Source organism: Mercenaria mercenaria, chromosome 15, assembly GCF_021730395.1.
Source record: "Mercenaria mercenaria strain notata chromosome 15, MADL_Memer_1, whole genome shotgun sequence".
Classification (NCBI taxonomy): Eukaryota; Metazoa; Mollusca; class Bivalvia; order Venerida; family Veneridae; genus Mercenaria; species Mercenaria mercenaria.
Window position 1 is genome coordinate 26941722 of NC_069375.1, and position 15482 is coordinate 26957203.

The 15482-nt window shown below is 35.0% G+C and overlaps 1 protein-coding gene across 1 annotated transcript; it reads left to right on the forward strand.

Moving 5' to 3' along the window:
• The first annotated feature begins 695 nt into the window (after positions 1 to 695).
• Positions 696 to 14610, forward strand: LOC123560677 (senecionine N-oxygenase-like). Its single transcript, XM_045352846.2, has 4 exons — positions 696 to 1051; positions 7006 to 7170; positions 10220 to 10922; positions 11657 to 14610. Exons 1-4 carry the CDS (start codon positions 901 to 903, stop codon positions 12003 to 12005), a joined length of 1368 nt encoding a protein of 455 aa, XP_045208781.2. The 5' UTR covers positions 696 to 900; the 3' UTR covers positions 12006 to 14610.
• Positions 14611 to 15482: the final 872 nt, after the last annotated feature.

Sequence of the window (15482 nt, forward strand, 5' to 3'; positions counted from 1 at the left end):
CTTCGTTAATATGTTCTTCTTAATCAACCTATGTATATAATATTTGAACAATTTAAGAATGTTTTATATTATACTTGAAAATCGCGGTGACGTATTTTTCAACAATATGCTGTGCAGTTATGTTTTATTCATGCACATGCCACAATAAGACGTACTTATTTTTTTGTTTCCGGTATCCCGACCTAACCTAAATTTTTGGCCTGACCGTAAATGTTTTATGGTCTTGGGGAATTGTTTTTTTTCAACTTTTTGACAAAAAATTACTAAACTGCACTTTTTATGCTTTAAACATGGTCAGTTATGTTAGAAATCAACTTCGTGATGCCCTAAAGGCACACCCACCCCCCTTATTTGTTTCCATTTTTAGACACAAATATAATTTCCGAAAAATCTCCCTTAATAAAAACAAAATAAAAAAAAAGTACCTACCCTAACTTTTTTTAGCATGTTACCGGAAACAAGGATTTTTTAGGCCTAATAAATATTACCGTATCTTAACACAATCACATATTTAATTGGTAATTAATGAATAAATAAATCAACATAAACTTTTCATCCATGACTTTATAATGACTAAAACATAATAATGTTACATAAGTAAAATAATTTAAACCTTCGTGTACATGTAGTACGAAAGGTTGACCCGGAAATCGCAGTATACAGTTTCTACAGCTCAAATTTCAAGAGTGTCACTGAAAAATTCATACTGATACTTGTCGGTTACGATGTTATCAGTGATTGAAATATAGGAGTAAGAAAACGCGTACACGGAAAGTTTTACTCTGAGTGAATAGGGACTTAGTAAATAAGCAGGCTATCTAAATAACAATTACATTTCAAATTCAATTTTTCTAGGTTTTTTTCTTGTATCTCAAAATAACTCAATATAACAGGTGAACTATGTCACGTCCAAAAATATGCATCATTGGTGCCGGTCCATCCGGATTGTCGACACTGTTTCACTTCGCTAAAATGGAGCAGATGCCGGACATTATTTGTTACGAGAAACAAAGCACGTGGCTAGGTCTCTGGAACCTTTCATGGAAAACAGGTTAGTGTTTTGACAACGGTATAAACTGTGTAACTGCCAAAGGCTTAGAATTGAACCATCAAAACTGAATTGTATTATCTCTTGTGTATTATCTCGTGTACCAAAATAGGTTCTGTTTTACAGCTGTAAAACGTCTGTAAAGACCCTTGTTTTAAAGTTTTAGCTGTAAAAGACTTTCAATATATATAAATGGACATTTTTTTTTAAAAAATCAGAGAGCTGTAAATATTTTTAGGAAGGAAGCCTAGCTGAGTATTGTCAGCATATTTTTATTTTGACGATTTTTGTGATATAATGAATTTGAAATTTAACTGTAAGGGAGTAAGTGTAATTGTTTAAATATTTAATATAGTCATTTGTATAGATGCAGACATTTACTATTTAAGGTATTTAAAGCAGAGAAGACTGTTAGAGATCATTACAAGATTGTTATTTGTTTTCATGAGAAAGAAATTTTTGTAAAAAAGATCTGATGCATAGTTTCTAATTTGTAATTCTTGAATTTTAGACAGCTATACTGCAAAAAATGTTATTTTCTTAAAAGGCCATTTACTAAAATGCCTTTTTAATTCCCCGCCACGAGTGGTGGGGTGGGGGACGGGGGAAGGGGGGTATAGGAATGGTCTCCTCCCGTCCATCAGTTATATTTTGTGTCCGCTCTGTATCCCCTAAACCCTTTGAAGGATTTTCATGAAACTTGGGTAAAATGATAACTACATCAAGACAATGTGTAGAACCAATAAGATAGCCATGTTGGTTCAAGGTCAAGGTCACAACAGGAGGTCAAATGTTTGCACCTTCCTTTTCGTGTCCGCTCTGTAACTCCTCAACCCCTTAAAGGATAATCATGAAACTTGGGTCAAATGATTTTCGTATCAAGACGATATGCAAAACTATAAATAAGCCATGTCGTCTCAAGGTCAATGTCAAAACTCAAAAGTAAAATGTTTGAGCCTTCCATTTTGTGTCCGCTCTGTATCTCCTAATCCCCTTGAATGATTCATATGAAACCTGGGTCAAATGATCACCTATTCAAGACGATGTGCAGAGCTCATGAGTCTGCCAAGCCGGCTCAATGTCAAGGTCACACCTTTGGATCAAACGTACGAGCATTTCATTTTGTGTCCACTCATAGTCTAGGTCACAACTCAAGGTCAAAGATTTGAGCTCTGTATCTCTTAAACCCCTTATAGGATTTTCATGAAATTAGGGTCAAATGATCACCTCATCAAGACGATGTACAGAATACATGGGTCTGCCATGTCAGTTCAATGTCAAGGTCATAGCTCAAGGTCAAAGGTTTACCCTTTCACTATCCATAACAGTGGAAGAGGATTTAGCTGTCTATTAGACTACCTTGTAGTTATAATTATTGCTACATTAAGAGAATTACAATTTTTCCTAAAATCTGTCCTTTTGTCCGTTAAATAATGCGCACTTTTAAACACCTGAAACATATCTACAGCTGTAATTTTAGGCACAATTACAACTATGTTATTTTCATTTTCAAAGCTGTAACTATCTACTGTAACAGCTTATTTGCATAATTTGAACTGCTTAATAGTCGTTTTGCAGCTGGAAAGTGGAGTATACATCTGCGAAATCAATGTTTTTATGTAAAATCTGAAATAATCACAACTGTAATTTTTAACAAAAATATGAGTCTATTACAGCTGTTACATTTCGCACAAGCAGTAATGTTTTCAGTATGAATACTGAAAAGCTATGTTAACTCTATTGTGATTATATTTCTATTGCGTAACATATGTAACACAAACTGCATGCAAACAACGCAGGTTTTTTATGGTAAAGTATTACCTCGAAGTATCTAATTCCTGTTAGACAATAACTAAATATCTGATATATTGTTGTTTTTATCATTTTTTCTCCTATATACACTGACCAATTTTTTTGGCTCTCATTATGTATGTATTGAGAAGAAAAGGGACATAACTATACAAAATTTAAAGAACCTCAGGAGATATCTCCACATCTTATGTGAACAAAACATCACTATCATAGTGACTATGAGGATTGCGCTTTAATTATATGTTCATCAGTGTAATCGAAATATTAGAGTGAAATATATCTGTAGTATTTTTCAAAGTGAAAAATACTATATATATGTAGTTTACTGCTAAGAATGTATACAGTGGGTACATTAAGTAGTCAAAACATGAGATACAACGAAAATTTGTCTGTTAGAGAGATATAATTTATTGTGGTAAAATTGAAAATAAAATAAAATAAATACCGATTCAATGTCAACATAACAAATTTTCTGTCCGTGTAATGTTTACTTCTACCGTATAAGACATACTACGTAAGAAATCGTACACTTGTCAAGTTGTTTTAAAACAGGTTTTGCAGATAAGCTTAGTGCATAATATATATTAGTATAAAGAACAATAAAGTTCACACAAACTGAACCTAGTGAAAACCCAATTTCACTTTTCGAATAAGTTTCTGCAGAGAAGACGAGCTTTCCGCACGTAGTCATACATTATAATAATCTGATCGACGACTACTGGCACGAACACTTTCTGAGTCTGATTTCGTTTTCGAATAATTTGTTTAAAATATGGTAATAATTATAATATATCTAGAACATCACAACTGTGTGGTTTATATGAGATATGTCAGTATCGCATTTAGGTTGCATCTTTTTCAGACTCCTGATTACGAGAACATGTTTGCAAAAATATCAGATCTCGATATTTTAGTCATTCAGTTAAGATGTTCCACTTTTTAAGTATAGGTTAATAAATGGGAGAGCGGTGCCTTTGAGTGGTAATGGCCCTGGCAAGGTGATAATAGCCGAGGCTTTAGTCTCGAGTGGCTATATCTTCTTCCAGGGCCATTATCACTAACGGCACCGTCTCCCATGTATTTACCTGTTTATTACATGTTTACCTATAATATAGTAAGAAGTTGTTTTTTTTTGTGTCATTTGTATGGGTACTTGATCTTCGGCACATAAATTTCAGCTTTTCAGTTTCTATATTATTTTATAAATCTATTACTGTATAAAATAATTGGATAGTGACTTAAAATACTTATTTCAGAAGAATACACGATGTTACGCCAAGTGATAAAATATAAATAGAAATATTGCTTTTTACTCATGAAACGCCAATGACGTCATTCGTTTACGGACTTTAATTTCCCACGCTAAGCCTAGGGCCATTATCGATATGGCACCGGGGCTTATTATGATTAATCGTGATATTGCATGCAGCAATGCGATATGCGAGAATTTTCAGCACAAATTTGTTACTATTTATAGGTACTCATGTAATAATGTAATTTATTAGCTAATTCAGTGATTGATAAATCATTTCTTTTGAATATGCATATCTGAAAATCTGGGATACGATCAAAATAAATGTGCTTGAATATAGAGGTAAAATTTGCCCAATACAGAATTTGGTACTCTTATTCCTACAGTTTAGTAAATATTTCACAATTGTCATCCATATAATAATTTCTACTGTAGACCCGTACTTTTATTCACTGTGCTCTAAAGTAGATAATATCATACTGGTTTATATCAACAAAAATTATACCACTAATACGAGATTTGCATGACAGGTTACCATAATTTGAAATCAGACACGTCAGTAAAGAAATTTTAGTAATCTTAAAAAGACTTATCAGATATAATACTGAATCAGGTTTAGCGGTCAAAAATGTGTACTGTATCAAAAGACAGTATATATTATCAGATAATTTGCATAATAACCTAAACATTGTAATTACAATATAATGGGGAATAAACGGTCCGACGTAAAATGCTTTAATTTTAAATGTAAATTGCGAAATGTATACCGCTAGTGTTTTGCCTGTTTAGTTGATTGGATCTCATTATTTGTTAATATGGAAATAAGTTGCACTTATAAATCAAAATGGACAAAAAAGTGCTTGATAATGGCTTGGTCACAAAACAGTACGATGTCTGCACGGCTTTAAAAATTCGTACGAGTCCACCGATTTAAGAATCCTTACGGTCTCTGTACAACTGTAGCGTGTGGTCACAGTACTTATGGGTCCCGTGCGATCTTTAGATGATTCAATCGTAGGATATCCGTACGGACATCGCAGACAATTCATGCAGAACTCGTGGGGAGCCCGACCGTACCTGGTACGGTGCTCGCGAGCTCGTTCAGCGCTCGCACGGCACTTTTCCGGTGTCCACACGGTGTCCTTGCGACAAGAATAAATCAGTTCAGCAACGTCTGTAATATGTGCATTTACAATCGTAGGACATCAGTACGGACATCGCAGACAAATCGTACGGAACACGCAAGGAGCCCGGCCATACCTCGTTCGATACCCGTTGGCTCGTCCGGCGATCGTACGATGTCTGTTCGCTGTCCGTACGATAAGAACAAACAAGTTTTTCGACGCCTGAAAAGTGACCTCTTGTAGCTACTAGGCCGATCGTAACGCTCTGCAAGTGTACTTGATATCAAACAGACATCGTACATTGACCGGGCCAGTCCCCTTCGAAACTCGTGCGAGCATCAGCAAGCCTCGCAGTTTTCCAAATCCGTACGATGCCCGTACAAACTTCTTGCGAGCTGCTACCGACTTCCAAAATCTCTACGAGCTAGTAAAGAACTCGTTAGCCCGGTGAAACATTTTCACCGAGTTCCAGAGTCCTCTACGAGTTCAAAAAATCCGCACGATGGTCGCACGAATCAACGATGTCCGTGCGGACGACGTACGACTTTGCCAAAATTCGACTGAAAACCTACTCCTACGGAGCTCGTGGCGTTCTTGTGACCAGGGTATTACTGCGTTCGAATAATAGACAAAAACATTAATACTGTTAATGTAAGGAAACTTAAAATATTGCAAGAAACAACAGCAGTAACAAAAAGTCTTATATCAGCTGGAGATGCATGTAGCTTCTTTTATTCAAATTTAGAATTTAAACAAACAATAGAAAACTCATTCGTTTATCTGTGTTGAACCGAATGTTAAGCTCTTGTTACACGTTTACGATTACCATATAATTATCATACTAGAAAAAGTATTTTCGTGTAGTACACATAAGTATTACAGCTTGAAATTTGAATTTATCCATAATGTCTGTCTCAAAATGATTATGTCATACATTGTAGATACCAGTTTAAACATCTATTTTCTTATTCAATTTCATATTAGCTCTCGGCCAAGGATGAGTGTTAATGGTGTTGCCCATAATCATATTAAAACAATATCTTAGAACTTTTCATTCGGAACAATATACCACATGTCCACACAACAGTGTGGGAAGTTCATTAGTTGACTACTTTTAAAGTAATTAATACATGTAGGTGACTGCTAAGGCAGGATGTACTGTATATCTCTATCACAGTTCAACATTAAATGTATGTGCAAAGTCTCTTCGAATCTTCATTAATTTTCATCTTGCACCTCATCCTCTCAGTCTTCAAATTTTGTTTGAGTTTCTATTGTCAAAAAATGAAGATATGTCTATACTGAGCTACGTGTCTGTCATGTTATAGATTTATGCAGGTTATACTGACCGGTCGCTTTACAAGAAGCAATAAGTTATCTTTCTATTCCAAGATTCCTTGCCCATGGGGAGATTGACCAACACAAACGGAAGATGATTCTCTTTTCACATCCTCCAGCTTATTACTTCAGAATTGGTTGTACTACGCCCTGGCTGCTTTTGCACTAATAACCGGTCATATATATTTTGGAGACAACACCCAAATTAACCGGGGATGTTTAAACTCTAATAAAATCTCTGTCTCCAAGCATTAACATGCTCATAATTTTTTTCAAGGGCAAAAACCACTAGACTTTAAAAACTATGAACAAATACGCATACTCAATTGCCCCGGTAAAATTTAATCTTTTTAATCAATAGTTTTGTTTTACAAGTAGATACAACTGTGATCTACAAAATGATTTTGTTTGTTTTGTTTTGTTTTCTGTAGGACTGGATGAAAACGGAGAACCTGTTCATACAAGTGTGTACAAGGATTTGTGGTGTAATGCACCGTGCGAAGCGCATGAGTATTATGATTATACTGTTGAACAACACTTTGGTCAGAGAACTCCATCTTTTCTTTCTCGTATCGTTATGAGGGATTATCTTGAAGGTACCAATCCCAAATGCTAATGTGATTCCCGCCAAAAAGCGAGGACGAGTCCATTTCATGATAACTGATAAATTAACAATTCATAAAGCTTTAACATTACTCGACTGCAGTATTCCGTTTGGACAATCGTTACATTTTTTAATACTAAACCGCGATGCACGATGGTACATTGACGAAAACGCGATGGTGCGATTCCACGATGATGAAACAACGATGGTACGATGGTGAAAACTTGATGGCACGATGATGAAATCGCGATGGTACGATGGTGAAATGTTGATGTAATATCGCGTTGTCATCATCGTACCATCGCATTTTCACCATCATATCATCGTACCATCTCGTTCTCATCATCGTACCGTCGCATTTTCACCATCGTGTCATCGCGTTTTCACCATCGTACCATCGCATTTTCACCATCGTACCATCGCCTTCCGGTGGTCATGCGCAGTACAGTATATGTGTCAGTAAAATACAGGCTTGATACAATCTCATTTTCAAATTGCACCACGTACCTTCTACATCCTAACAAGAATAAGCTGAGTTTGAATAATTCCATGTGACTTTTACGCCTAGCTTTTTATTTACTTCCATGCATACATAAAATACGTGGCCTTGAAGATTTTACAGTTTTAATGAACTGAACACTGAACATTTTGTAAAACATTTTGCAAAACAGCATAATCTAAATGGTAAATTTCGTCTCACAAAATTCATTGAGATACATTCATCTATTGTTGTCAAAAATACAAGTGTACGGGCTACGCATATCTAACCGGAAGGCGTTGTTACGATGGTTAAAACGCGACGGTACGATGGTGAAAACGCGATGGCACGATGGTGAAACCACGATGGTACGATGATGATAACGCGATGGCATGATGGTGAAAACGTGATGGCACGATGGTGAAAACGCGATGGTGAAAACTTGATGGCACGATGATGAAATCGCGATGGCATATTGCGTTTTCATCATCGTATCATCGCATTTTCACCATCGTATTATCGTACCATCGCGTTTTCATCATCATATCGTCGCGTTTTCATCATCTTTCCATCGCGTTATCACCTTCGGGCCATCGTATTTTCACCATCGTATCATAGCCTTCCGGTCGGCGGTCATGCGCAGTGGCAGAGTATATGTGTCAATAAAATATAGGCTTGATACAATCTCTACATCCTAAAAGAATAAGGTGAGTTTGAATAATTTCTTTTGACTATCACGCCCAACTTTTTATTTACTTCCATGCATACATAGAATACGTGGCCTTGGAGATATTACAGTTTAATGAACTGAGCACTGAACATTTTGTAAAACATTTGGCAGGACAGCAGAATCTAAATGGTAATCTTCGTCTCACAAAATTCATTGAAATACATTCATCTATTGTTGTCAAAAATACAAGTGTACGGGACTACGCATATCTAACCGGAAGGCGATGGTACGATGGTTAAAACGCGATGGTACGATGGTGAAAACGCTATGGCACGATGGTGAAACCACGATGATACGATGATGAAAACGCGATGGCACGATGGTGAATACGCGATGGTACGATGGTGAAACGCGATGTTACGATGGTGAAACCACGATGGTACGATGATGATAACACGATTGCACGATGGTGAAAACACGATGGTACGATAGCGAAAACGCGATGGCACGATGGTACGATGATGAAAACGCGATGGTACGATGATGAAAACGCGATATTACATCGACATTTCACCATCATCGTGCAATCGCGTTTTCACCATCGTACCATCGTTGTTTCATGATCGTGTCATCGTAGTTCCAATATTTGCGTTTCGTTCTTTGGTGGTTCATATTGCATATATGTCTTTTTTCTTACATAATATTATGTTTATTGTTGACTTAAGCGCATGTATTTAATTAATGTCATCTTTGATATACACTGCGGAAAATGGTTCCGTATACGGGAGTGTACGCATTCCGTATACTCCTTATATACGGACGTATACGGAAACATTTTTCCCGTATATGGAACATTCCATATACGGGAATCCCGTATTCTTTAATTGGACATTTATGTTTTTCTCACATGGATCCGTTCATTCATACTTAGCATAAATACGTTCCAACAGTTTATGTCAGTATTCAAAGTTAGGGATTGTCAAGGTCCAAAAGTAAGTTTAAGGCGTAGGTTTTGATCATACTTACAGGAAAGATACCTTTTATATAATATTCGTATATTAGACATATACGGGACCGTATACTCCCGTATATGCACATATTTTTCGCAGTGATATAATATAAATTTTCTGTCCTGTTGTTACATAGCACATGAAGGAATCTAAGTTTTTCCTGCAAATAAGAAAAAAAAATTAAACGTCGATGCTGAATTTCAAGCCTATACGGCAAAAGATCTGTTTAACATGGACCGCATGCTTTACCTCTGAACTTATTTGTAATTGATACTGAAACGAGAAATATTTAGATTCATTTTAGAAAAATGTTGAATTCCCTATGTTCCATTTTAATCTTTTCATAGTCGTGCTTGTTAATATCAAGTTATCGTAGGGGCATACAGTTCGTTTTCGTAAAAAATGGTGTTTGTAAACATTAAACATTGCGTTTTGTAACCTAAACTCAGAGTTCCATATGTTAGTGTGTCTTGTATAGGAAAAATGTGAGCTGAAGCAAAAACAAAAGATAATAAAAAAAGTAGAAAGGTCATTTTGTAAGTAGAGAAATTTTGGTTTGAAAACATAAACAGGTATGACCTAGTAATCGAACTGTAGTATTTGAAATATTTGAATTTAGTCTACTAAACTACATGTAAACAGGCAGACTTAAGTGAAAATGATTTACTTCTAAAGAACAGAGGGACGTAGAACTGTATCTTTATAACCCCTTGACATGATACTATTAGAATAAATTAGAATTCACCCAAGGAATTCCAGCAGTTGTTTTATATGTAAAATTCGTTCTACACTGTTCATATTTTCCGAAAGTTATACTATGAATGTCTAAAGAAGTATATAACATTTTGTAGTCAATACTAGTGTTCTGTATTTCTCATTTCAGGTCGTTTTACAAGAGGAGCACCTCGTGGACGCAACCTAAAAGAATTTATACAATTTAATACTGCTGTCCGTTATGTGAAGTACAGGGACGAGAAAGATGAATTTACAGTTACAATTAATGATTATAACAGTGGACAGACACGGGATGAAACGTTTTCACACGTTATTGTAGCTAATGGTATTTTCAACACTCCAAATCTCCCCGAGTTCCCTGGTATGAACGAGTTCAAAGGTCGCATACTGCATTCGCACGACTTTCGTGATGCTAGGCAATTTAGGGGACAAAGAGTATTGATTGTTGGTGCGGGTTTAACTGGTGAAGATCTTGTATTGCAACTTCTCAAATTTGGCGCGGAAAGGGTGATTCTCGCCTACAGAACCAGACCGAAAGGAGATACATGCAAAATGCCTGACGGCGTCGAAGAGAAACCAATAGTAGAACGATTTGATCATTATGCAGCCCATTTCAAAGATGGGTCATCCGCAGAAATCGACGCCGTTATTTTGACTACAGGCTACAGGAACTATTTCCCATTCCTGGAAGACAGATTTAGGATTTCAGAGGAAACGCATCCATATCCAGAAGGATTGTACAATGCGTGTTTGTTTTACAAGGCAGGAAACAACCGACTGTTTTATGTAGGAGTTCTAGAACCATTCCATACAATTTTGTTCCTCGATGTCATGGCATGCTGGACTTGCAAGTAAGTCACCTTTTGCAACTTTTCGCAACAGATTTATAAAGCAGTTCCCGAAACTACTCAGTCATTAAGTTTCAGTTTCAATATTTCACACTTTATCGTCGTTAACAAGTTAAAACATAAAATGAAAGGGTCTTGATTTCTGTTCTGTACCTGAGACACTATCTATTTGTTTAATTCTAAGAGTTGATTTGATATAAACTAAATATTGGGCCCATTTACCTATGGATTAATTCTTATTATTATCAAGGGTAGCTCTGTGGCCGATTGGCTCAAGTCATTGACTTTGAATCACTTGTCCATCACAGCTTTTGATTCGAAACCGCCTTTGATTCTAGCAAATTTGCCAGTCCTAATAAGCAAGAAAGTCCCATATTGCCTAAAACAGTGTTAGTGTGACGTTGAATCCGACGTGTAAGTAATTATCATTCTAATAATTTAGGTGTTTTGATTAAAATTATATATTTTTTTATTTTGATATTTAGAATATATTGACGCAGTTTCGAGTGATTATGTAAAGATCTGTACCATCTTCTGCGTTTGTTTGTATCAGCTTCTAAGTTTAAAACTACCTATTTATACAGACGTTATCGCCACTTTAAGCAACAGTCAAATAGTCCTTTGATTTTTCTTTGCAACTTAAGGACTTTGTTGGACTGAATGCGATCGTTAAAACAGAGGAAAAGACTTTATCCAAAAACTGATTGAATAAATTTTATGACATAGTTGTTTTACAGATATATCATGGGGCAATTACCGGATGAACCAAAAGAACAAAACGAAATGGATGCCGATTGTCATAGATGGATTGACCAGGTGAACGCAATCGTATCGGAGTTGGATTTTCTTCGTTTTCAAACAGCTTTGATATCACATCTAGCAGAGCTAACAGGCTATAATAACGATGTAGCAAAAAGAGAAGCAGTCCTCCAGCAACTGTTAAAAGATCGGAAAGGAAGTTTAGGCCTTGCTGGTTTCAAAGACAGGTGTTTTACTAGTATCTACAGTGGAACGGTAGCACCCAAACAGACCCCATTCATGCAAAATTTTGATGATAGCATTGAAACGTTTCTTCAGTTCAAATAAAGGGACTGAGGACTGATGGAAGTCATGCTATATGATAATTCTCAGTATTATATTCGGATTATATAACTCATATCAACTGTGTTTTGACACAAATATGATATCTTCTCTAGCTCAATTTTAATTGTCACGTATATGGTTTTCCTAGTTTTTAGCCTAAATTTCAGTTACACCGTACTTTTCAGTTATCAGTATCTTCTTAGTATTTGCTTCTTTTACGTGTGGTGAGTTTTGTCCACCGAACAACATCTAATGATTTCCTGTAACAGAAAAAAGATTGCAGATTACCATCTTTGAACTGCTTAGCTTCTCCATTTACAACAAAAGCAATACTGCTGCTTCTTGCACTCTAATTGTACTTAATATTTTACTTCGGTTTTAATGACCAACCTATCTCTTTTGCGGTTGATTATATGAGATATTGAATCTTGCAAAAAAATATTGAAGTTTAGTGCAGTTTAGTCTTGAGCTTTCTCCAGAAAACTAATTAAAAAAAAACTATATAAACAGAATGTGTGTGCAGTCATTTTCTTGTAATAAACAATATCATTAGTAATACTACTACAACTAATGGACTTGTACGAACTGTAACGAAGGCGACAGTGAACAGCGTACTTTGTAAAAAATACGTGGGTTTTCTAAAAAGTTTGTATGCACAAATGAACAAGTAAGGCCACATTAATAAATATGATACTTACATCCTTTCTTGTTTCATATTTTCTTCTCTTTAAGGTAATCGGATAAGTCATTGGATTGGTCTTCCTTAAAAACTATGTACATTTTACCTGCTAGTCCGTTTGGTGTGTCTTTAGCTGGCTCTGTATGACGATTTTCTTGGTGATCCCAAGGTCTTCAGATGTTCTGAGCAATTGGTGCAACATTAGCTCTCGGATCAGCATCATAAGATTTTTTTCTGATGGTTCGATATCTCAGCAGCGATATTTTCCTGAGTATCTATTAATGGTGTTGTTGCACCCTTTGCAAAAGTCTTCTAAGTCTTCTAACTAAACTGGATTTAAAATATTATAGTTGCTGGCCCCTTCAGATGAAAAATGTAATCATATCCTCAAGCCAATTTAGGCATATGATTAATCTGTGCACAAGTCTCTGAGGCAAGGAGTCAGAGGAACACAAATGATTGTATTTTAGAACGTGAAGCATTTTCTAAAAGAGTACTGTCACTTGTCAAAACTGTGAAAAGTAAAAAAATCACGATTTTGCAGTGTTTCTTATGAAAGAATTGATAAAACTTCACAGGTTTTCAATAAACTTCTTATTCTGTACCGAATCGGGACTAAACAAACAAAGTGATAAAATACAACAGCATTTTTATTTTCAATTAATCAAGCTTTATAAACAATTATATCTCATTATTGCTTGATGTTTATGAAAACAAAATATTCATCTATAAAATAAATCATCTGTATTTTGAACAATGATATCTGTTTATTGCTTGATTTTATCATGAAGGTCCATATTTTTTTTTCATTTATTGAAAATGCAACTGAGCGCTTCTTTAATTTCTAATAAAATCAAGCAATATTCAATTTTTCTGTTTATATTTTGTTACTTAGATAAAAAGATCTCAATTAATTGATAATTGAAAACGTGCTTGTCATTTCTCTTATTGAGTTTTAAATAATTATTTCATTTTTCATTAAATAAAGGTGAGAGATTTCTAAAATGGTGAGAATTTTCTTGATACAAGAATCATAATTTAATTGGTCAGGACATTACTCAACAAGAATGAGCAATTACAATATGTATATTATCAATTAAAATAATTTTGTGTATAATCTAAAAAAGCTGCATTTCAATCAGTGAAATGTATAGCACTTGAAATAACCAATTATCTTTACATATCAATTAAGTCTATGATCCTCTGGCATAGACTACATGTCAAGTCTACACAGGTTTTATGGACCCTTATCAGACTGGACCAGACAGGGCGGGGTCACTTAGATAGGAGATTTTCTTTGCCTTTAACTTTTTACTCTTTTCATTCCAAACGAATATTGCCAGGTTTATCTGTAGCAAAGCTGTTATGGCCAATGACCTAGAATGGTTTTTCTTACCAATATTGCATTTGCACTAATTTTGATTGAGATACAAAAAGCCATGTGCCCACTAGGGATGAAAATATGCCCTGTGTAATAAATTGAATAGTAAGACAATTAATCTTATGTCCGCGATTTTTCACATAAGGTTCTTTGGAATATTACCTCTTTCGTCATGAAAGATAAATTTGTCATTTCATTTCAGTTCAAAAGGACAGTTAAAAGTTACCCAACCTAAGTATTACATGGTAAAACTCGATCTTTGAAAGAAAAAAATCTTCGGATTGTTTCTTTTTTTTACAAATTCAACGTTGAAATGCATCGTTTGGATTTTTCTAGGAAATCAAAGACAATGTCTTGGTTACAATACATGTTTTGAAATTATTTGTCAGCTGCAGCAGAACTTATTGATACCTTAACGTCAATTGCAGACGTCATTTGCTTTCCAGAAGAGGTGTGATTTTTTAACATTGTCACATTTATTTTCAACTATATGTAATTCTAAGCCATGAAATTTATATACTTACAAATACACTGTATGATAACTGCAACGGTAGCCGTGTGTTTTGATTTGTTCAATATGGCCGCTCAAAGCAAAAAAAAAAGAGAAAAACAACGGAAGTTCATGTAAGTTCTTATAGATATTTAATACGTCTTGCTACGTTTCGTTATCAAACTGTTCAGTAACACTGATAATGTCCAAAGAAGCAATCGCCGGACTGACATGGCGATAGAATTGTATTTAGCATAAATATATCTTGTAAACTCATGGAAATTGTCATTTTCGCGTCAAATGTTCCTAAATTTCAATTTTATCATTTATATAATCAAACTATTTAGACTAAATGGATGTGAATGTACTATATGATAATCTCTAGTGTAAGTATGCATAATCTGTGATATGTACATTGCACCTAAGCTTCAAAAGGACTCAAAACATATAGTGTCGTGAAAACATGAATGTAACGGTTTGGATATAATAAGTAATACATTTCAGTATGAACAGAGTAAAGCTTTATTTCCATTATTTTGACTACATTTCTATTGCCTGCCATATGTAATACAAACCACATGCAGGAAGCGGAAGTGTTTCTTATGACTAACTATTAAAGGGGAAAAATATATTTATTTAATTACTAAGTAAGTACTTGTAGTTACTAAATGTCTAACATTTGACATCTTGAGGAGTGCGCCTATAGCAATACCTTCTACTGTAAGGAATAATGTATAAAATATTTTAACTTGTTTGGAAACAGGGTCTGTAGATAAACGTAGTAAATGACAGTATTCGAAACAATACTGTTTACCTAAATTAAACCTACTGAAAACCCAATTCAACTTTTCGAACAAGTTTCTACAGAGTTGTCTTCTAATAATTCATCTAATCACAAACGTAATGACCTAATATGTTGTTTTCAATACA

What these genes read in the sequence shown, in the direction of transcription:
- LOC123560677 (XM_045352846.2), top strand. Translation starts at nt 901, where the DNA reads ATGTCACGTCCAAAAATATGCATCATTGGTGCCGGTCCATCCGGATTG. An exon ending in GAACCTTTCATGGAAAACAG is followed by an intron (nt 1,052 to 7,005) that starts GTTAGTGTTTTG and finishes TGTTTTCTGTAG; the next exon opens with GACTGGATGAAAACGGAGAA. An exon ending in TATGAGGGATTATCTTGAAG is followed by an intron (nt 7,171 to 10,219) that starts GTACCAATCCCA and finishes TTCTCATTTCAG; the next exon opens with GTCGTTTTACAAGAGGAGCA.